General features: G+C 37.1%; 2 protein-coding genes across 8 annotated transcripts in view; one reads left to right on the top strand and one right to left on the bottom strand.

The window, feature by feature from the left end:
* The first annotated feature begins 19 nt into the window (after positions 1–19).
* Positions 20–20,043, top strand: LOC140159317 (DNA/RNA-binding protein KIN17-like). Of its 3 annotated transcripts, XM_072182750.1 has the most exons (12): positions 20–163; positions 3,983–4,129; positions 4,986–5,080; positions 6,005–6,171; positions 7,419–7,606; positions 11,620–11,774; positions 12,561–12,666; positions 13,158–13,286; positions 15,284–15,383; positions 15,991–16,091; positions 17,385–17,480; positions 17,523–20,043. In XM_072182750.1, the coding sequence occupies exons 2-11, from the start codon at positions 4,016–4,018 to the stop codon at positions 17,457–17,459; spliced, it is 1,230 nt and encodes a 409-aa protein (XP_072038851.1). In that variant the 5' UTR covers positions 20–163; positions 3,983–4,015; the 3' UTR covers positions 17,460–17,480; positions 17,523–20,043. The 3 variants fall into 3 exon arrangements, with proteins under 3 accessions (XP_072038851.1, XP_072038852.1, XP_072038850.1); XM_072182751.1 differs by having other exon boundaries at positions 3,995–4,129; positions 17,385–20,043; XM_072182749.1 differs by having other exon boundaries at positions 17,385–20,043.
* Positions 20,031–24,923, bottom strand: part of LOC140159316 (alpha-aminoadipic semialdehyde synthase, mitochondrial-like) — a 46,317-nt gene continuing 41,424 nt past the window's right edge. For all 5 annotated transcript variants that reach the window (XM_072182743.1, XM_072182747.1, XM_072182746.1 and 2 more), the window contains one exon: positions 20,031–24,709. In XM_072182743.1, coding sequence (XP_072038844.1) covers positions 24,591–24,709 — 119 coding nt within the window. In that variant the 3' untranslated portion in view covers positions 20,031–24,590. The remainder of the gene's footprint in view (positions 24,710–24,923) is intronic.

Genomic DNA, 24,923 nt, shown 5'->3' with positions numbered 1-24,923 from the left:
GTCACCCACTTGGACTTGGACGTCATATTTTTTACACCGAATTGATGCAACTTTTAACAAAGTAAAGGACACAATTAGTTCAAAGCAGTCACTATTGTCAATTGAAGTTGCACTGAACAGAAGTAGTTAGTACAGTACTTTGCTAATATTAATATAATAATAGGTAAGCTTAAATTAAAAACATTTTCATGTAATTTCTAAATTAAATCAAGCTACAAATTATAGGTACCGGTATGCTAGGTGAATTCAAATTTGCCATCAAACTGCATCATTTTATATATCAAATCAAAGCCCTTGAGTAAACAAAGCCAAAACTGAAAACCATTTTTTCATAGCACTTTCCGTAGCAAAGTTACCCTGAGTAAGATAGTCACTTGTGCTGAGCATCAAATTGTAGGTATGACCATTGAAATCGGAACGCTCCTTCGCCTCCGCCGGAGGCTAGAAAGGACGCATATAGCGCGTGGGCGGTGCGTAGTGAAGTCGAACCTTTTGTTTTGATCTTCGCGTGCTGATATCAACTATCGCGAACTCCGCACTGAGTACGCCGTGAGTGTGCGACGATGCTGTCGTGGTGCGTAAAATGAGTCAGCACGCAATATTGGGAGATACATTTACATGTTGCCACTGCTGTTGGTCAACATTGATGAGTCTTGAATGGATTGTGGGCTTACCCCGTAAATTGTACAAGAAACCGTTAATAATAATCGTTTTCCTGTTGTTTTTTAGTGGTTATATACTTACATTAGGCCTACGTTAGGCTAATGGAACTCGATTGTTAGTTTCCTATTGACCGCCCGCGTCACCTTTTCAAATTGACCAAAACTTTCATTATTTTCATTAAAAAGTCAATTATCTGAAAATTGAGATGGAAATAATCAAAATTGATACTTTCAAAATGGCTGACATCCCCTGCTGATCATAATGAGCAGTTTTTCTTAGTTGTAGGGGTAGAGGATGTAGTAAATAATGGAAATTTAAGGATTACCTCATCATGTTTCTAGTTATTACAAAAATTGCCAATTTCTTTTCATTTTAATAAAAACAAATGCAAATCTTTTCTCAATCTGTTGCAAAATGTCTGTAAAGATGATCTAAGCACTAATACCTGTTTTGAGATGGTCTTTCATCAACAACATACTTTGGTACTGGTAGGGACCTAAATTTGGAGAAAGCTGTTCATTGATTTTGTTGACATAATGGATAATGAAAAGAGACCGAATAAATGAATAATGAAATAGCGACCTCATCCTTTCTTTCAAACATCCAATCGGAAACTAATAATCGAGTTCCATTGGCCTTATAGATTTAGATTGTCATGTAACAATCAATGTTATTATAAGAAAAATCTTTTTTTTTTTTACATTATTATTTAGGCCTACATGTACAGTCATCATGGTCATAGTATACTAGTATAGGCCTGAACATTATTGTCAATTCATTACTACTTCGAATACCGACGGATTACATTTACATTTACACATAGGCCTACATTATGTACACATAGGCTATGATTTGATGGTAAAACATGTCTACGCAATGAACCAATCCAAAAACCAAATTCAGTCCTTTTTCAATCCATTTAGATATTCCTATAATTATCATCAACAATCAAGCGCTATACAAGATTAATTGAACTATTTCAATCGGTAATTTAAAAGCCTATGAGTTTTAAAAAATGTAAGGAAGGTAAGGTAAAGGTAAAGGAGACGATCCTGTATAAACAGTGATCGGAGTGCCCATCTCTCTTTCATTGGCGATTGGGCCAGACTCCTCTATGTAATGTTGCTATGGGGGATCGCTACTAGACTCGATCCTCCAGTCCTCGAATACTCACGCACGGCCGCTCCATATAAGGCAACGTGAAGGATTGGAAAAGGGGTATAATCCTTCTTGTCTTCCATGAGCAACCGCGTCACATCGGGTATAATCTTCCTTCCAGGAGCAACCACTGTGCATGATTGACGGGCTATTCCATTGCTCGTAATAGGGTAGTGTATTTTAGCGGGACAATGCTGGACGCGCGTGCACGATGTGCAAGGTAGACATGTGGTTGTTGGTGTAGGGATGTGGGGGTGTGTGTGTTGGGGGAGGGCGTGTTGACCGAGATGTTAGGAATTATTTAATAATAGTTATTAATATTGGAAGAACGTTTTAAACTTTAATTTAAGGCATCATATACGATTTTATACTACCGGTATGTTAGATTTTCAATTAATAATAATAATAAAAAAAATAGCATTTAAAAATTATATTAATAGGCCTATTTATTATCGCACGCCATGGTAACAATAAAAAAAATGGCACACTTTCCGATAAAAATTTGGGAAACAAATTAATTAAAAAAAATAAAAATAAAAACAATCTTTCTTAAACCAAATTTTCATGAAATTGAGGGCCATCAATAAAACAAAATGCACCCCGAATCCCGTAGTAGGCCTACCCTCCTTTAATATCCCCGTAGTAGGCCTACATGTACCCTCCTTTCCACCCCCGTTGCCCTAAACTATATGTGTATTAAATATAACCGCCACGAGTATTTTTTTTTTACCTGTAGGCAAGCTCACCCCTACAGTCGCAATAGTTCTAGCCCAGAGAGTTTTTAACTCACGCCTACTAATAACGTACTTTCATCAAGTGATGGCGCTATAAGGTTTACCACGGAAGCTGTTTGGTTTACCGTGGAAGAAGATTATACCCTATATGAAGGATTGTGGGTAAAAAAGGCGCCGCCATTAGAGGCCAGAAGGATTCAGGCTAGATCGCTACACCTCCTCTACAGCGAGCCTGTTGTCCTCCCAGCATTTAAGAATGCCGGTACCCATTTAAACACCTGGGTGGTGAGGAGTAATCGAGATAAAGTGCCTTACTCAGCACAACACGATGACGTCGCCGGGGCTCGAACCCGCAACCTTTCGATCATGAGTCAGTGCCCGTTCCGATCCGCTAGGCCACCGTACTCCATATCGCAAGTCATAACGAAATTTGTAATTTGCAAAATAGGTTTTTTAGATTTTATCCCATGATTTTCTTAAACTTAGTAGACCAAAATAATTTAAAGGAGGCCTAGGCCTACTACAAACAGATAAATTATAGCTAAGTAGGCTATATATAGCTATACCACAGAACTGGTTTTAATTCTGTGAGCTATACCTATAACAAAATATTTAAGCATAATAGCATATAATAATGAATTTTATTTATAGACAAGACAGCACTGGAACATTATATCAGACGATTCAGAATATGACAAATATCAATGACACAAAAATGAAAAAAACAAAACATAAAATTATGTTAAAATGAAAAACTTACATTCAATGAAAGATTAATTAAATTAATTTTGAGTTTCTGTGATGAACGCAATTTTTTTTAGGCGAATTTGAAATACTCGATTACCCGAAAGTGCCAGTGAAAACGACTTGAAAATCCTTGACTTTCTTGCTACATTGATGCCATTTCATAAATAATTATTTATTTAAAGACCAAAATGGTTTTCCGGGTCGTTTTAATGCCTAAATCCGCCCAATTTTGTCAACTTTAATCAGAGTTAGTGGCTGTGAAGAAATTTGACCAGTTTTACCAGTTATTGGACCGGCAGTGTGAGAAAAGAATGCGTCAGTTACCGCGAACACCACGTTTAGGTAAACGCAAGCACTACGCGTGCGTTCCTCCTGACATTACGCACTCATCTGAGCTGGGTACTTTTTGGTACCCAGCTGCCACAGACGTTTTTGTGTCAAAAGGGCGTAACTGACAGTTTGACCAAAATTTTGCTTTGCAAATAATTTACCCCAATTTTTTGCCTAGTGAAATTATTCTAAAAATGTTGCTTGATTGGTTCAATTGATAATGAAAACTTCTTTTTGGCCAATCGGCAGGTAGTTCTGATGGGGTTAATGATCGAAGGCAAGAAAATCAGAAACTTAAACATGTCCATAGTAGCTGACAATGTTGTTTTGTGATTGTTTTCACCTCACAGGTGGTGATACAGGATTGATTGCATCATAGAACCATGGGGAAAAACGATTTCCTAACACCAAAGGCCATCGCTAATCGTGTCAAGTCTAAAGGTTTACAGAAGCTACGATGGTATTGTCAGATGTGTCAGAAACAGTGCAGAGATGAGGTGAGACTCAGAGACTTTTTATAGATTCTGACCCCTGAACCTGAACCTAAACCGTAATTAGATGACGTACCTCAAAAAGCAGCCATTCCATATTACATAATGGGAATATTATAATTCAACTTTGTAAATTGATACTTTGGATTTGTTTCATCTCTGTAAGCTAACCTTAAATCGATCTGAAAAAGAAATGACTTTTAAAAAAGTAAGAAAATTCCCTGAATTTTATATGACACCAACTCATATTCCACTACACAACGCAGTTCGATTTGCGAGAGACCAACTCGTATACCACTACAGAACACTGTCCGAGTAGCTAGAGACCAACTCATACATGTATATCACTACACAATATAATGCAGTCCAAGTTGCCAGAGACCTGATCTTCTATAATTACATACTTAAATGTACAGAATAAAACCCCTATATTTAACAATAAATACAAAATGTAGGTATTCAATTTCATATGGCCCAGGACCATAAGTGTTGGTCAAAAACTAATAAAAGCAAGGTAAGAGGTCTACTGGATGGGAGGTTCTTTTCAATTTGTTTCCACTTCTGTGTAAGTCTTGAGAGGTGGAGTCTGTCATCTGTGCCTGCTTTCAAAAAATCATTATTTAATACATTCCATTCCCAAGTTAAAAGAAGTAAGCAACTTAGGAATAAGTGGGTACTTTGTTACTGCCAATAACCATAATTCTGACCCTAATATCTTAATTCTTATGTTATTTCTGACCCTAAGGTTCCGTGAAGCCTAACCCTAATCCCAACATGTAGTCTAATCTCTTGTGGTAATAGCTTAATTTTTGCATAGTTTTGTGATTCATAATAACAAATTGGGATGGTTTTTTTTTTTCAGAATGGCTTCAAGTGTCACACCATGTCAGAATCACATCAGAGACAGTTGTTGTTGTTTGCAGAAAATGAAAATGAATACTTGGATGCATTCTCAGAGTGAGTATTGCCATTGTTTTTTGAGGGGAAAAGAAAGTGATGTATGGTTTGATCACCTCATAACCGGCGGGAATTATTGGCTTTTACTACTACAACAAAAAATAGACCCATTAAGAGTGATGTAGTTGACCTGTCTTGAAGAAAGAAGACAAAGTATAGGACTTGATTTAATAATATGTGATGCTTCTGGCGAGATGTCACAAGACAATTCTCCAAATAAAATATATTAATATTAATTGGCGATGTTATATAAGCGTGTCGATTACGATTACTGATCAAAGTGTAAGTGTTTAGTCTTGAGTGAATAGCAGTGTACCGTTTCAAACACTCAATCTGAAACAGAAATGTGTGAATTAATTTTGCACACTTTTTACAAAGAATAGAACTTTGACAGGTTGAAAAGAAGGACTCAAGCTTAGAAAATTTTGAATATAGTAATGAATATTCTATTTCAAGATGATGTTCTCATTTCAATCACAATCACATTTTATGGCTGCAAGACGAATAATGAAATAATGAAATAATTTTCAAATCTTCACAAGTCACGAGTGAGAGACCTACCTAGTGTTAAAATAGTGGAGTGAAGGGGAAGGTGGTTTTAGCTCTGAGTATTCACCCAGAGATGGAACCGACACTGTGGGGCAGAATATGTTTCTTACAGAGAAGATTACGTTATGATGCATCTATTCTTATCCAACAACATGTTTTAAATATCGTTGTTGGGTAGGAAAACCGGTCAAAACCCTCCTATGTGTCATTGGCCCCTGAACATGTTTAGAGCAAAACTTCCTATGTAACCTCTTGGCAGTTTTGTTTTAAGGGCCACAAGTACATAGAAGGTTTATCCTGCCCAACAATGATATATGTTTCAAGATTACTTTTTTTATAGTATCCATACATTTGTACTGCTTTATTTTTCTCCAGAGAGTTTTTTGATGATTTCATGGAGTTGCTTAAGCGTCGATTTGGTGGTCGACGTGTGCATTGCAATATCGTCTACAATGAATACATCCAGTTTAGAGATCATGTTCACATGAACTCTACCAAATGGGAGACACTTACGGAGTTTGTCAAATGGACGGGAAGGGAAGGTAACATAACAATTATTCAGTTATTGTTATAATGAAAGACAGAGATAAAAAGACTTGTTCGCGTCTGACGTCAGGACAAAGGCGCACTGTGATTGGTTGCCGACCTGCACAGTACAGCATTTTCTGTCTAGATGTCAGAATTTCAGACGCGATCTAGTCTTTTTATCTCTGGCTTTCATTATAATAGGTTTTGTAAATAGAATGTTAGTTGGGCTATTTCAATTGAAATCCATACACCCCCATTGGAAGACAATATCATAATTGTAATCTTCCAAACAGGGAGTGTAAATTTCAAGTGGGGTTACCTTAATGGTTGACTCCATGCGAAATCTACAATCCGTGTGTGGGAGGTCATGTCACATAGGTGGGACTATGGATTTCAACTAGAATACCGAAAAGATTCACCAAAAGGCGCATCAGGGACTACCTTGATATAAGTGGAAATACCACCAGCCTTAATTCCTACTGGGAATAGGAGGGACCTCTCTATTTGTATGTAAAATTTACCCTAAGGCAAAGAAACCCATATGTGCCATAGTATGTCCTTTGTAGATGCCCCAAAGTACATGTATGCACCATTCACAAAGGACATATTACTGTCTTGTATAAATGCAAAATCAAATAAAGAACACCAACTCAGCAGCCACAGGGTCTCGAAACTAACAACCTGCAACTGTACGCTCAGTTCATAGAAGAAGGTCACAAATTATCTAACCTCAGTTTCGATCAGAAAACAGGGATGTAATTCTTCTTGAATTTGGGAAAAGTGGCCGTAACAAAATAATTTATGAAATGTCTTTTTGTCTAACATTTTCATGATTGGATGATGGTATTTTATCATAAAAAGAGCAAATAATATATTTTTGGATGTGGGAGATTGATATCCCTTCAACCCTTGCCGTAGCCTATTCCCAGGACGAGCCCCAATAAATATTTGCGTAGCAATTTTTAGCGAAAACATATTTAGTTGATGTTCTTATGGTATTTTAGCATATGTTTACATTATAAAACATTCTATACAAACTGAAATTTGTGTAGCAGGTTGTTCAAAATGAGGAGCATTTGGCTCTGCTACACCAGGTAAATCGAACGCTGGCTGCACACAAGTGCTATGCCACCTGGTGAAAGCCAGATCGATTTTCAGGAAATTATCAATCTGTGTTTCCATTTACATCCCTGAGAAAGACTTGAAATAATGTTGTGATAGAATTAACATTTAATATATCGACTCCTTTCTTCATCTCTAGGTTTTTGCACAGTAGACCATACAGAGAAAGGCTGGTTCATGACATACATAGACAGGGATCCAGAGACATTGAAAAGACAGGAAGCACTCGCTAAGAAAGAGAAAGTAGATCTTGACGATGAGGAAAGGATACAGAAGTTTATTCAGAAGCAGGTGGAAAGAGCATCAGATGAGAGTACCAATGAAAAGGTGGGTGTGAGGATTGGATATATCAGTTGAAATCCATACTAAGGGTGTGAGTGAGTCCCGGGAATTCGAGTCCCGCCTGAGAATCCTATTACCGGCAGGAAATTCCCTGCCCGGTACCAAATTAAAAAAAAAAAAAAAAATGCATTGAATTTGAATGCATTTTGAAATCATTAATAGAGTATGACATGAATACAAATTATCAATTTTCATATTAAAAATACAAAACATCTTGAAATTTTAAAATTTTTTTAGGTCAACCATGCATGTAGGTCTAGGTTTTTTTTTTTTTGCAATTTGGTACCAAGTTACCCGCCTTGAAAAATCCGCTTGGTACCCGGGCACAAAATTACCCGAAAATCACACCCCTAATCCATACACCCCTAATTGGAAGACATGACTTTAATCCTCCACATAGGGAGTGTGAATTTCAAATGGGGTTACCTGGATGGGTGATTCCACTTACCGCGGAAGGTATAGGCATGTTGCCTATGGGGGTTGACAATATGACAAACTCAAAAATAGCACAAATAGCAAACGCGTACACAAAAGAGAGTTCACACGTAAGCGCTGACGAGTTGAGGACTCTGTGTATGCTCAGACATGGAACATGGGCGCAAATATGATATGGATACCCACCATTTGAAGGAATTAAGTTGCATGGTGACAAGTAAGGTGCCAAAATGAGCAGAATAAATTTATTTATATACACTCATATATTATTGTCTTTCCGCTTATTCAAATGTAACATTACTTTTTGTGCACAGATTTGTTAACTCATTCAATAACCCAGCAAACACAAAATGTTTTTCAAATATTTTAAACAGGTTATATTTTGTGTTTTGGTTTTGGTAAGAACTTTTTTATGACATTAAAAGTTGGGTTATATGAAAGTTGTGAAAACAATTTTAAAATGTTTTGTATGAAAACACGCTACAACCACATTTTTCAAATGTTGTCAAATTTTTATTGTTTTTTGGAAACATTTTTTGCAAAACATTATGTTAGAATATTTGCACTAAGTTTTCAATAAAACATTTTTGATGTTATGAAAACGTTTTACACTTTATATATCCAGCATTTAAACGTTTTCTGACAACTTTTTCTAGCCTAATGCAAATAATGTCTAAAACATTTTTTGTTTGTTGGGAAGGCAATAAACTAGTGCATAACAGTTCCAGTTCAAGCCATGCAGTGTCATTAGAAAGTTAGAACCCAGTTTACACAAAGTTTTTAGAATTTCTATTCTGTGCTAGTTTGAGGGCTGATGTCAAGTTTATCCAATATTGTAATACTCGAATGTAAGTTCATACGTGCTGGTAATAAACAATTTCCAAAAGTTTAAACTGACTTTCAGCACAAAAATTCACTAACCTTGAATTTTCGATGTGTGACACACTAAGGCTAATAGTATTCTGAGACACGCAGAAAGAGCTCTTTTGAATGAAAGGATTCGCCAGAACAACCAGAAAATCGTCCAGTTGAGCGAAAGAAAGGAGGAAATAAAATCTGAATTACGCGGACATTTAAATGACCCGGATTTTGATCGTGTGAGTGAGTTCACGGAGCGTGCGCAATTGAACGAACACACTGCGGTCAAACAGCGCCAAATTCGGAAGCTTGAGCGATTAAAATCACCCACGAAAACTTGGAATTATCGCCGGAATGGATGCGAAATTCACCAAGGATACCAACTTTAACAAGGATAAGTGGGTTGTGAATTTATCCTCATGAATTTGAGCACTGCGGAGGTTTCTGTTTTGCAAAAGGATTGAATTTTGCCCGTCACACCGAAGGATATACCGGTCGAGGATATTATCACTGAGACTGAATACGCGATTAAGCGACTTCAATACAATAAGACCACTCGTATTGATTACGATTCGGCGGCGGAATTGCGTGCTCGTGTAACAGGAGCATTGAAATCTGCTAAACCACCGAAAAATAACATCTCTAAAGACGAACGTGATGCATTATACAAGCTAAGAAAGGATCGTAGCATTACCATCTTGCCTGCAGACAAAGGCAGGGCTACGGTTGTTCTTGACCCTGAACAGTATGATCAGAAGATCAATGCATTGTTAGACAGTGGTGACACGTATGGTAAGCTTAAGAAAGATCCTACTAAGACCTACCAAAATAAGCTTATCAAAATACTGAAAGACTTTAAGTCGGAGGGTAATTTGTCGGATTATAAGTACTCCAAGTTATACCCCTCATCATGTTGTGTGCCATCGTTTTATGGGCTACCAAAAGTTCATAAAGAGGGAGCTCCGCTTCGACCTATTGTCTCAAGCATCAATTCAGTTACATATGAATCCGCTAAGTATCTTGCAGAGATTTTGAACGTGCTGATTGGTAAAAGTGAACATCACATTAAGAACACTGAATCTTTTGTTGAGCGCATCAAAACCTTATGTCTCAAGCCGGGTGAAATCCAGATTTCTTCTGACGTATCAGCTTTGTTTACTGAGTATCCCTGTGGAGAGCGCGGTAGATGTAGTGAAGGATTTATTAAAGAAGGACACCAGCTGGAAAGAAAAGACAGATCTCACGGCTGACCAAGTGATACAACTTTTGGAATTTTGCCTCAGTACTACCTACTTTGTTTTCCGAGGACAATTTTATCAACAATGTGGGGGTTGTGCTATGGGCAGCCCGGTCAGTCCGGTTATCGCAAATCTGTACATGGAACATTTTGAGATCACTGCTTTACGCAATTCACCTGTCAAACCTTCCGTGTGGCTTCTTTATGTGGACGATACTTACGTTATCATTCGCGAAACTGATGTGAAAATTTTCACCGAACATATCAACAGTCAGAATTCGCATATCAAATTCACCAGCGAACCGGAAGTGGACGGATTCCTTGCATTTTTAGACACCAAAGTCTTGCGAAACGCCGACGGATCCGTGAGCATCTCCATCTACAGAAAACCTACACATACGGATCAATACCTCCATTTTGATTCACACCATCCCATCGCTCACAAATTAAGTGTCATCAGGACATTATTTCACAGAGCTGAAATAGCGGTGACAGACCCGAGGAAAGGGTGAAGGAAGTTGAACATATAAGGTCCGCGTTAGGGCGTTGTGGTTACCACAATTGGACTTTCGGTTTAGCCAAAGCTAAGGACAAAAGTAAGAACACTCCTGACCCTCCTACTAATGCCAACCAAGTAGAGGGAAAGAAATCGTCGACCTACATCACCCTACCCTTTATAGAGGGGTTGTCACAGAAGCTCCAGCGTATTTTCAAATCCTACGGTGTTGCTACAAGCTTCAGACCGCACAGCACGCTGAGAAAACTATTAGTCGCACCTAAAGATCCCACTCCAACTGAGCAAAAATCAGGTGTGGTCTACGCGATACCCTGCGGCGAATGTACAAGTTCATACATCGGCCAGACAGGTAGACAACTCGGAGATAGACTGAAGGAGCACAAGTCAACTGCCCCCAGCCGCAAACCCTCTGCTGTTGCAGAGCACAAAACAGAGTCTCACCACAACATCGACTGGGAATCCACAAAGGTGTTAGCTAAGGATGATAGAGAGTACCCCGTTTAGTGCGGAGGCCCTCCAGATCAAGAAGAAATCGCCAGAACTAAATCGCGATCAAGGACTGGAATTGCCAACCTTATACAACGCCCTCATTAGACCAAAAGTTGCCAATGATCAACAAAAGGGCAAGTCCATCACAACATCTTAGGACTTCTTCTGATGAAGATGTGTGTCACACATCGAAAATTCAAGGTTAGTGAATTTTTGTGCTGAAAGTCAGTTTAAACTTTTGGAAAAAAATATTGTAATAAGTTTGTCAACTTTTAATTATGTTTTCATGAAATGAAATGTAAACTTCTGTATTCTTACATTAAACATCTTGTTTTGAGTTTATCTCAGCTATAATCACCACAATTGTCTCCAATACCAATTGCAAAACAAGTAATTATGATTGGGCTTTGATCAATATATTCCTGATATCATTTGTTTCTTTTCTCTCATTGTATGTTTCAGTCAGTGGAGTACACAGAATTCAAAAGAGACAATGAAGAAGAGAAAGTTACCATTAAATTTGGCAAAATGCCATCATCTAGTAAAGGCACAAGCGAAGATGGTCCCTCATCATCATCATCATCATCATCAGGAAGAGATACTGGTGCCAAACCAAAGTAAGTTGTTATGTTATACTGGAGCAACTTTAGAAACAGGGTTATTTCCTTTATTTGGGCTATTTTATATATTTATGTAATTTATATATTTATGTGTAATTTTGATATTGTGCAATATTTTATATGTATATGTGTCTTTTTGCTGGCAAATAAAATGATATGATATGATATGATATGATATTCCACTTGAAATCCATACTTGATAATTGATTGATTTTTGATACTGACCGACCGACCCTGCTTGAAAAGTCCATCTGCTTGTAAAATAGGGTTGTGTTTTTTGTCGCCTTATTCTATTTTTTTGTCATTTTTTTTTATTGCTTTGCTTTGTTTTTGTAGCTTTTTTCTTTTTTCTTTACTTGTAATAAATGCACAATGTGAACTACATGTACCGTATTTCGTCAAATAGTCGCCCCCCCTCAAATAAACGCCCCCCCACCACTTTTTTCAACCAAGATGTTTAAAAAATTCCGATATTTCCATGCTATCTTGTGTAGTAAGCTTACCAAGTTGCTCACATGGTCGCGAGTAGCAGCAATAAATTGCGAAAATCTGCATCCGAACCCGGAAGTGAACCAAAAGTCAGTGTCAAAAGGTCATTGTTCGTCATTTTAGCGTGACTTTTAAGCTTACCTAATAATTTTAACGGGAATTTTCGTGCTAAAATGACCTCTAATAAACGCCCCCCCCCCCTTGGGAAAATGTAATGCCCCCGGGGGCGTTTATTCGACGAAATACGGTATCATATTTTGTAAATATTAATAATATTTGGGGTGTTTTTTTCAGAACATTACCAAAGAGCAGTGCATTATTAGGTAGTAATGAAGACAAGAAGAAGGAAGGAAGCAGGAAGAAGGAGAAGAGGAAAACAGCCTTGGAGGAGATCATGGAGGTTAGTTAGAATTGCCTTATCTCAATATTTTATTTAAAAAAATATTGTTTTACATTTTGTTTGTATATGAAATATTTTTTCTCCATAACAGTTAGTGCAAGTGGAGAAGATTTTGGAAATATTTTCCACTGTAGGGGGAGTATGAATTTCAAATGGAATTAACACATTGGTAGCTCCATGTGAAACTTACTCTCCCTCAGGGGAAGATTGAGGTTGAATCTTTCTCAGAGGGTGTATGGAATTTAAATGGAGCTGCCTAATGTGCTCATTCTATTTGAAATTCATACTCCCCCTGTGGCAGATATTTCCAGGTGATGAATTAGTAATTGCACACATGTGCAGGTGATGAGTGCAGCCTGGTTGTAATGCTAGCCAGGGAATTCTAACAGCCACAAGGTTTATGTAGACACATTGCTATTGGTAATGCCGCTCAGGGGCAAGTGGCAGAAAGTATGAAACCACCATCAGATTAAGTTTATTTATCTTTTCAGGAGGAGGCCAAGAAGAAAGCAAAAATAGAACAGCAGCATAAAGACTATTGGTTAGCAGAAGGCATCGTTGTCAAGGTTACAACAAAACGACTTGGGGAGAAGTTTTATAAGAAGAAAGGAGTTGTTACGGTGAGCTTGATTTGGATAAACTTTAAGCAACCTTCTTAGAAGCAAACAAGGGATCAATGCTTTACCTATAGAGGGCAGCATTTCAATTTTATTACCAGTGATAGATCAGGGTGATAACAGCGTAATAAGTAAGCAACAGAGGGCAGCATATAGGGTTAGCTAACAGTGCAGCACAGTAGCCTACAGTCAACGATGAAAATTGGTATGCTGCCCTGTATAGGCTAGGCTTTTATCCCTTGTTCGCTAATTCAAAAATAACATGAATTTACCAAAAGCAGAATCCAGATTTGGCCATCTGCTAAATTTATAACAACATCAAGAAATCAGCATGTGGAAAAATATTCCTTTATATATTATTAATAAAACCCAGTTAGGCGTACATATTTTTAAGTGCAACTGTAATTTTGAAAATATCAATGCAGTGGTAAGATATATAATAAATGAGATGCCCATGTTTTACCGAAATCTAATCAAGGTGTGGTTGTCAACAAAAAGTACTCAAGACAAAAACCAAGTGCAAAACTGGGGAGATGAAGTTATTTGGAATAATATTTGTATAATTAGCAGCGGTAAGACATTTTATTACAAGGAGTGGGCTAAAAGAGGTATAATATGTATTTCAGACTTGTATGATCAAAACGGTGTCTTTCATTCACTAGACGAAATCAAAAGTAGGTTTCCACAGCCAGCCAGTGTTTGTATACAATATTTAGCTCTAAAACAAGCAATTTTAAAGACATGCAAAAATAAATATCAGAATGTTATTAACAAGGACATATACTTTTATGATGGAAAAACTTTTGTTGCAATAATGAATTGCACCACACAATTATATAGGAAAGCTATGTTATCAAAGATTTCGACTAAACCAATATGTCAAACCTTTTGGGAAAATAAATTCAAAAATATGAAATTCAATTGGAGCAAAATTTGGAAAAATATTCTGGCAACAAAAGAAACTAGGCTAATGACATTGAATTGGAAAATAACCAGTAATATTTATGCAACAAAAGTCTTTCTTAACAAAATAGGAAAAGAACAAAGTAATGTATGTGAAATTTGTAATGAAGTAGATTATATTGAACACTTTTTTTTTGTTTTCAAAAAAATAAAAAGATATGGAGCGAAGTGGACAAAATAATTTTGCAACACTACAATGTTAAAATTAAAACCACACAAGCAGATGTTATCTTTGGTTACTACCGTGCAGGAAAATGTAATACTACTATCAATAAAATAATAAGTGTTAGTAAACTGTCAATTAGTAAATATCGTTACGGAAATATCCCGATTTGATCAGTCTATTACACTCTGAATTAAGAATCAGAAAGCTTATGTAGTAAAAATTGTAGAAATCAGTAAAGTCAGAAATTAGTTAACCGAAAACAAATGAGTTATGTAAATATATAATGTGATGAAATCAACGAAGCAAATAAAATAAAAGATAAAAAAAAAATCATCATAACATTTAGTCTTAACTGGAGATAAATGAAAAAGTTCACTATTTTACTAATCTCTTAAAAAAAGAGTCAAAATCATGCATTTTCGGCGTGTTTTCTGACAATCAAGTCACAAAAATCACAGACTTGGAACAAGTCTAAGCATTCAAAATCTTGAGTATATGCCAAAATTTTGCTCTAATTTTCTTTTTGTGTGTGTGTGGTACTTTAATAAATGGTTGGTTAGGCCTATAAGAATGAAACATGTCTTTTCCAAAAATTGGAATGCATAAACTGAAATTAGTCTTAGTACAAGTCTTTGGGCTTGATTGTCACAGCATACGAAAAACACCCTAAAAATGCATGTTTTTGGCCCAAATTTCCAAAAATTAGCTAAATATTAAGATATGACTTTTATCGCTAGTTAGGACTAACTAAAGGATTAGGAGTTATGTTTCAAGTGGCAAAACAGGACAATATTTTCTTTGTTCAAAATAATTAGTTGTGTATTTTTCTGGAATAGTGAGTAATACCAGTAATACTTGTTGCTATTCACAGGAAGTAATCAAGAAATATGAAGGAGTGATCAAAATGACGGACACGGGATCAAAAATCAAGGTAGACCAAATCCATGTGGAAACTGTCATCCCAGCACCAGGTAAACACTGAGGACTTGTTGCAAATTGAAGGTTTGCATATCGTCACTCTGCTACGATAATTGCCTCAAACTTATTTTTCTTTTTGTAGTTTTGAGAAAAAACAATATGGTTCAAGTATGCATATAAACATATTTTTATTCACCAATCTTTGGACAACAACAAATGATAATGAGACAAATTACAAGGAATTATCAGAAAAAAATAGGGTGATTACATAACTGATAGATGACTTTCAGAGCAAAATCTTCAGATTTATAGCTGAGTTAGGCAACAACACCTTAATTTTCCTCCTATATGAACAACTTCAACAAGTTTGGCCGGCCAAGGTAGACCCTGGTGTCAAGGTATGGCTGTGCCCGTGTCTGGCACTGTAGAGGTCCCTGGTGCAAAACCGCACCCGAGAAAAAAAAAGTCTTCTTCTTTCATTCTTCCTTCCTTTTTCCCTTTCCCTTGCCAAAATATACCTGGGCGTTAGGGTTAATTGAACGAATATGGTACCTTAGTTCCTGACTATGTTTTATGAATCTAAAACATTGCTGCAGCGTTAGAATGTATGAAGTAGTTATAAAGTATGACGAGTTATTGTAATTGTGTTTCCCACTGCAGGCAAGCGATTATTAGTTGTGAATGGACCATACAGAGGCTGTAAAGCATCACTTGTACAACTCAGTGAGAAAGATTTTGCCGTCTCAATCAAATTGGAATCGGTAAGTTGACTTGGTGGTTATGAATTTGGTAGACAGCTAAATCTGGATTTGTCTTCTTGATAAATTTAGGTTACACATGATTAAAGAACAAAGGATCAAGCGTTTTTAACTCTAGATGACAGTGAGCGTACCATAGCGGACTATAAGGTTAGCCAACGATGCAGCGCAGAATAGTAACAATTATCACCATTTTTATGCTGCTCTGCTCTCTTGAGCTTAAGCATTAATCCCTTCACTAATTCAGAAATAATTCATGCCTAACATGAATTGACTAAAAGCTGAATACAGATTTGGCTGTTTGCTGAATTCATAACAACATGTACTTAATAATCAAGCAGATACAACAAGCTAATGAGCATAACTGAATGCCTGATGGACCTCAAACCTCAGTGTTGTCATCCGGGGCAGAAATTCATGGGAAGGGGTAGAGATATCATCCAACATCATGGACCGTGTGGACTCAGGTGCACAGACTGCATTTTGGGTTACAATTTCAGACTCCTTTGCAAAAAAGGGCAGGCTTATGGCACAACCGACCCGCAAGTTACTATTTAATAGGGTAGGAATTTCAATGATAGTGGTATATTAAACTCTTTTTTTTCGTGGCCATTTCACGCCAAATTTCACACACACAACCAATGAAATCATCCAAACAGTGTGGTCAGTGAAAAAGATTTCAATGAAGGTCTAGTGATTGGGTTGTTATGTTCAATTGAAAAACGCCAGTATTTTAAGTTGGAAATGTGAGTTGGCCTCCCAGGCTGAATGTAAAGAAAATGTAATCATTGATGGCACCAGGAATTTTCTTCATTTTGGGTTTTCACTGGAGGGCAACTGGAGGGGGCAAGAGTTCTGAATGGGGTGGCATGTCACCCCTGGCACCGCCACTGCATGTAATCTATACTAGGTTGCCTTGTGTTAATACTTCAAGTGATACAGATTACTGGATAAAGCTGTACATCCCCTTTAATGGACTATTCTAGTTGAAATCCACACACACCCCCTGTGGAAGACATGACCTTGATCTCCCAGACAGGGAGTGTACATGTGAATTTCAAATGGGGCTACCTGAATGGGTGATTCCATTTGAAATCTGCACTCCCTGTGTGGAAGATTAAGGTCATGTCTTCCATAGGGGGTGTATGGACTTCAGTTGGAATAATCTTGGCAATAGGATAAATCTGTGTAAGCATTACATGAAGGAAGAACTAAAGTATCGAAACATATATAGTGTGGGTGTTCCTTGGATATTCATGTTAAGTAGTTTTATCATTATCTTGTTCTTCCCTGCAGGGCCCGCTTGCTGGCAAGGTGGTCAGGGAAATCCCCTACGAAGACATCTGTAAATTAGCTCCAAAGGAATCGTGACATACAAGCATCTCACACAAGGTTAACACAAAGGAATTGTGACATACCAACATCTCACAGGAGGTTAACACATAATAGTGAATGTTACACTGAATATTGACTTTTATAGAAGATTTCTGAAGACTGACTGAATATTGAAGGAGAGCTTGGTGCAGTGGTTAGAATGCATACTTCTGGTGCGCAGATGTCTGACATACCAGGATGATCTCAGGGTGGTACATTGAACCTTGAATGGAAAACAAGGTGGTACCTTGATGGACTTGTATACACATAGAATACATTTCCAATGTTGAATATTGAGGACAGCTTGGTGCAGACCCAAGACTTAGGTTCAGTCTTCTTACATACCAGCATTTCAAGAAGATTATAGAACCTGAGAACTATATACATGTGATTTCTGAAGTCTTATTGAAGAAATTGAGGAAGAACTTGGTGTAGTGGTTATAGAGCCTTAGAGTGCACACCTCTAGGGCACCAGACTCCTGACTCGGGTTTAATCCTCGGACATACCAGCATTAATTAATTAAGATTAATTTTATTGTTGTGAACTGAATACAGCTCAAAACTACTTTTGTTTATTCAACTACCCGGATGTATGAGCCTTCACTGCCAAAACTGAATACATGTTGATACACTGTTATAGAAGATTACTTCCAAAGACAGTGCATGGCGCAATGGCTAACATACTCGCCTCTGGTTTGTGAGACCCATGTTCAATCCCAGATGGAGCCATATATTGGCTGGGAAAAAGAAAGTGGTCTACATTGGTAACATCATCAGAAAGATATTTTTCAGAGGGGACTGGAAAGTGACTTCAGGAGGGTGGTGTAAAATTTGATGAAAAAAAATATGACAATTGTCAAATTGGTCCAAAAAGGCCTCAAATCCAAACTATTCCGATGACCAGTATCTTGGGGGAAGAGGCAAGATGTTTCATAGGGGACAGCATCCCCCATTGGTTATGCCAGTAATCTCTATAGATTAAATTCAGCCTGTGCTCTACACATGGTATATTAGACAACCAGGTAAATAAAGCCTGAGAGTACTCCTTCCTTTGGATATGTCAAGTTGTCGATCCCATAGAGAGCTATACCTGTAAATTGCAATTAATTAAGTTGTGAAAAGAGTAGGGTTTTACACCAATTGCCAAGATCTGGCCTATAGTTTGATCAGCCCATAATCAACGGGAATCATTAGGCTTTTACCACTATACTGAAAAGTAGACCCACATTAAGAGTGATATAGTTTACCTGTCTGGTCTATATTGTGTACACGTGTTAAATAAAGTAGACTAAGTATTGTGATACTTCTGACGAGATGTTACAAGACAGTTCTCAAAATAAAATATATCAATATTAATGAGCGATGTTATAAGGCATGTCGATTACGAGCTGATCAAGCTCACAATTTATTCTGTGGGGTTAGTGCAAGAAGGCCCTATCTGCAATAACTGACATATTATAGAGCAGACATTTGATCTTTTTTGCATTCTGCATTCAGGGCTGTCAACTTTTTGGAATTGCTTGGCGTGAGACACTGTCGAACAGTGGTGTACCAGGACGCAATTTTTTGTTTGCCGACTACAATATATGTTAATTTTGACCCATGATTATTAAAGCCACAGTGCTCGAAAATCTAAAAAGTGTGGGGGTGGGTTGTAAGGACAACTATTTTTTTTACAATGCGTGAGATTTTACTAATTTTGCTGCTCTTGGCACGAGGATTACTACCTTAGCATGAGATTGTACTACCTTGGCGTGATACTGTGAGAAATTGCCCAAATGCGTGAGGCTCATGCCCAATGCGTGAGAGTTGACAGCCCTGTGCATTTTTAATTTGTTACGTTTAGATTGTTAAAACAATGTAAACGTAACAACACCCGACAACCATTGCAGATCAGGTTCGCAGGATCTCATATACCACAGATGACTCATACCTCTAGTCTGTGTTTTTACAGACTAGGTGAAGTAAGAGATGTCTGTGATATCCGTACTTGCATGGTTCTGCCATTATGCACTATGTGTGGGGAGTGCCTTGAACTGGCAGCATACATGAAAGGAAGAATTACTTAACTTTCCACAGAATGTTATACGACTGGTTCAATTCCCATTCATGTATGCTGCCAGTTCAAAGCTCTCCCGCACATATTGCAGTGCATAATCACGATAATGGTGGAACCAAGCAAGTAGAGAATACGAGTTCCTGTGAACCCGAGATAGGCCTTCTTGTACTTAGTCCTCAATGTTGATTTAAAAAGTGGACCCCTAGCGAGACTGAGACTGATTTTTGACTTAAATCATACTCAACCAGCCATCTCTCAACAAAGATGGGGGCAGGTTCAAACTTCCAGGAGTCTATAAAACTGATCAAATCTGAAGGTCAAAAGGTCACGACCTGATTATTAAAAATCTCACTCGCGCTGATGAAAGATGGAGTATAGCCATCTGAAAATTCTGAGAGGTATGAATAACTTCCTTGTGTTTGGATCAAAAGTTTTAATTTTAATCATCGATATGTTGTAATATCATTATTTTAAGTGTTAACAACCAAATAAAAGCTACAAAGACATGATTATTACTGCATTCTTTATTCATTCCAACTATCTCATCAACATGATCAGATTCATTCAAGGACATTATTTTGCCATTTTCATTATTATTTTTCCCCGGTCACACTCGGGGAAGACTTTGCACACTATTAAGGTGACCAAATCAAACATGGTCAAAAGTATTGGGCTATTTCAGTTGAAATGGAAGAATTGACTTTGCCCTCCCAAACAGGTGTACAGTAAGCCAAAATAATAATAAGGTACCAGTTATGTTCAACCCCTGTATATCCTAAACAAAGACCGATGATATGTCATAATTAGAACCAGCAGCCAATAGCTGCATCTTTTAGCTTGAATTTAAGACCTCATTTGTTGAAATTGTTCTAGAAATAAAAACATGACGTTCCAAATACCCAAGGAAGATGCCAATTTAAAAGTTTCAGTTTGCGCCATTGCATGCCTCATTGATTTGTACACAAAGCATTCGCGATCAAGAGAACTGGCGCCGTACTTCCATTGATTAGCACGTGAAAACTAGCGCCGTGCTTTCATTGATAATAGAACACTAAAATGCAACTTTTGATTTTGTTTCTTTAGGTTTTAGATCACGGTTTCTTTAATTCTCAACCAATTTCAACAAATAAGGTCTTAAATCAGAGCTAAAGAGTACAGGTATTGGCTGCTTGTTTTAATTTTGACATACTTGTCTTTAGTTAGGATATACAGGGGTGAACCCAACTGGTACCTTAATTTTTTGGCTTACTGTAGATTTAGGTATCCATTCAGGTAAGGGGCTGTGCAATAATTATAATCTTTACACATGCCAAAATTTTGGGTTCCAAATTTGCAAACCTTAAATAGTCTAAATATATGCTATCATAGCAAGCATTGAATGTTTCTGTAGTTTTTCCTAATCCTTATTAGAGCTGTGTTATTTCAAAGGTGCTCCGAAATTGTGTGCCAAAAATTGCTTGCCCCCCCCCCTTTCAGCTTTTCTAAAAGGTTCTTTTCCCCAATTTACTCTCCACCAGGGCTCATAATTATTGCACAGCCCTAATCCCATTTGAAACTCGCACTCCATGTGTGGAAGATTAAGATCATGTCTTTCATAACAGGTGTATGAATTTCAACTAGAATAGCCCAATATTTGCCCCAGTCATAGGTTATAGGGACAGCGCAAGTACCTGGCATTTGTCAATGAAAATCAAGACATCTACAACATGAAATATTTCAACAAATATTTCTCCTTAGAACATGGGACAATACACTGCATATATACATACAAATTCATTTCAACATTTACTGAAACACATCGGCAAAGCTTAAAATACCAAAATATATTCCTTTCGAGACATAAAATAACCAATTTTGGCACAACTTTCAAATTGAAATGCTACCAGACTGGTTTCTAAACCAGTGTATTATTATAGAATGTGCAACTAAATATTTGTCAGATTTTTATACAATATTCATTTTATTTTATTAATTTATTGCTTTCAAAACTTCACAAATGCCACCCATTGTTTTAAAATCATGTTACATATATTCGCTTGGAATTATGAATAATAGGGATTGGATGGTGTGGACTTTACCAGTAAGCATAGTGTATCTTGAGTTGAGAGTAATGTTTGATTTTGCAGTGGCAATTTCGAATAATGCACTAACCTAATCTTGCGGGCATATACACACAAAAAAGGGGCAATTTATTTGCATGGTGATGATGCAACTGCATGAATGCACCGACAGCTCTCAACTTGAGACAAGACAGACTATTTAGTCTATGTTGCCGCCCCCTGTAACTAACTTATGCTGAATAACTATTACATGACATGCTGTCTTCTGGCTCTCAACTGTCTGATCCCTGTTTGCCAATGCAAGAGAATTCATGTGCAACATGATTTTCACAGACAAATCCATATTTGGCATTCTGTACACACCATATGATAGTGCAAAAGCAAAATTGATACATTTTGAAATTCTAAACAAGAATTCCCTAATTCACAGCAGCTATTACATTACATGAACATTGGGCTATTCTATTTGTAATCAATACCCCCTATGGAAGACATGCCCTTCATCTACCACACAGGGAGTGTAAATTTTAAATAGGGGTTACCTGAATGGATGATTCCATTTGAAATCTACACCCCCATGTGTGGGAGACTAAGGTCATATGTTCCATAGGGGGTGTATTGATTGACTGGAACAGCCCAATACACACAATTGGCCAACAATGCTTACATCTCATCTAGGGTAATTTCAGAAAATAGGCCCCTGCAAGAGGTTGACTCAAGGATTCTCGAGTACTAATATACTATAGGATAAGCCACTCGTTTGCGCAAATGAAGTCAGTCATTCAGCCTATGCGCATTCATGCATGTGATGGCATAGCTGTGTAGGAGTGTATCACCTGTGGAAGAGATGATGCATGTTTACGTCATCGTTTAGAAAATAATTAAATGGCGAAAAATGGCGAACATTTGGTCGAATCATATCGTGAAAAACCAAATAGCTGAGGAGTTAGCTCAATACGCTAGGAAAATATTCTCTTCGATGACCCCATGACGAGACTGGCTAAATAAGCTGCATTTTTACTGGAAAGGGTCCGAATAATTGGCAGTCGATGTGCGCCATCTTGGAAAAATTTAGGGTACCAAACTACCAAAACTATCAATCAATTACTACGGTACCAAACTTGGTACCAAACTCCCCAACAACCGTCACTCAAACTGCCGATATGTCAATCAAACTGCCGTAAAGTGACTTCACTTTTTGTACAGGGATTGAATACGAGTGTCACAGCCCTGGTTGACTCCAAAGTTTTTGCCCTTCCAAGATGAAAATTTGGAGGTCGGTAGGTCAATCCTTTCTTTGAATGGGCGCTTCCTCCATTTCGACATACAGAAATTTTGACATATGCTTGAACATGTTACAGTACAAATTTGTGCGTTCATTATAAAATAGTTTTGGAACATGTAAACCCTGTATTTCCAGTATAGTATAGTCAGCAAAATAAATAGGCAGTAGTTTATGAACTACTGAACTTTTCATTTTAAGCCTGGTAAACATACTGAAGTAAACAAAAACTACTTGGATTATAAGTATTTTATTGTTAAATTTCAGGAATAGCCAATAAATATGACAAATGGAACTGTTAAAGTTACAATGATTTCATATCATTTGATACTGCCCACTCTTATTGGGACACCCTGTACATAGCAAAATTACGTCTATAAAAATTGTAACATGATTTCATACAATGGCAAACCTCTATAACAGAGTTATGCATAGACTAAACAGAGTCTAGAGTTTTCCTCATCTAATTTCTTTGTCTACTATTACTCAATTCCAACTTTGCACATTAATTCCTGTTTTTATTGGGAATGCAACCAAGTGACAGCAAAAAATAAATATTTGTTTTACTTTAGATATAAAAATATATTGCACTGGCTAAGCTTGGCTCTGCCTACAACCGATACTTGACACGGTGGATAAGTTAAGTTCGTAAAAACCCTGGGCACAATAATAAAATAGGTGTAACTAATTTTGTATTGTATAAATATTGGCAGCTGTTTCATATTTCAAATATTGTAAGGAAAACACCAGCTGGTAACTGTACTGTTCTCAAAAAATACACTGATCAACAAATTCATTTCACATTATTACTCTTAAAGGGGCACTTCATGATCTACAGCCCCATCCTCCCAACTTCAAAAAAAGTTGAGATTTTTTTATGCCATCAGAAACCTGGGACTACATCATGATTGTGTGCATACGATTTCTTGCCGATTCGGTTGTTTGACAAAGATCGTCCAAATTTTATTTTCGGGTTTGTCAACAGCCCAACCCGAAATTACAACACAGTGGCCTATGAGCCGTTGTAATGTGTAATTATGACCAACTCACAAATGTCCGACTCAAGCTTTTTTGTGGATATCTATTGAACAAAGGATGCTAAAATCACTTAATACCCCTTTAACGAGTTTGATGATATTTCTACTATTTGTTAATATTTAATATTAACATAAAATCTAAAACTAAGTCTGTGGATAAAGCTTTATATATACAGCATAATATTTTCATAATTAATTGATCAAATAATTATTTATCATAATTATATTCTTTATTGTAACAGCATAGCTCACAATTATGGCAGTATTCAGAGTTTATAACCTGGTGAGCACAAACCACTTTAATATGGGTAATGCCTTTATGTATTTACCTGTTGAAGGGAATACAGCCTAAGTCTTACACAGAGGAAGAATAGGTATCAAATAGAACGGACAATTGTGTAACTTCCATTTGAAGTAGTCACCCCAGTTGGGGATGATATAGGTGAAGTCATGCATAATAGGAGCATTGGTTTCAAAATAACTAACCCTAGCCAAATTCCATTTGAAAAATATACACCCTCCATGAAAGACTTTTTAAATTCTTCCACAGGGGTACGGTAGATTTAACAAATGGAATATCGTAACACAGGAAAACACACTACAGTATTCTCTTCATTCCATACACAAAGTCAAGTCAAATTCCGTTTCATGATTCGCAAGTGTTGTTGTAAAAAGCTGCAATGTCACTCCTCAATTGTGGTACTTGGTTTTGCTGGTTGCACGGATGCCTTCGGCTTTGAGGCGGTTGAGGATCGGATGATAAACGTCTTTGGATAACGGTATCACCACTCCTTTGTTCACTAGCTCACCTGCAAAGTGGCACAAAAGAAAGTAATTACATTATGTTAATAATTATGTTAAATCAGCCCTCTCCATACGACCCATAATTTTCTTTAAAAATGTCAGAATTGTACACTATCATCAGTTCGGGGGTGCTGTGAATTCACAGATTCCTCTAAATTCACAGACCTGTCTACCATCACATTATTTTTTTCCCTATGCTTATCATAACAATATGGTTCA

This window comes from Amphiura filiformis, chromosome 8 (genome assembly GCF_039555335.1).
Source record: "Amphiura filiformis chromosome 8, Afil_fr2py, whole genome shotgun sequence".
Taxonomy (NCBI): Eukaryota; Metazoa; Echinodermata; class Ophiuroidea; order Amphilepidida; family Amphiuridae; genus Amphiura; species Amphiura filiformis.
Note: the sequence above shows the minus strand (reverse complement) of the source record. Positions and strands in the feature narration are given on the sequence as shown.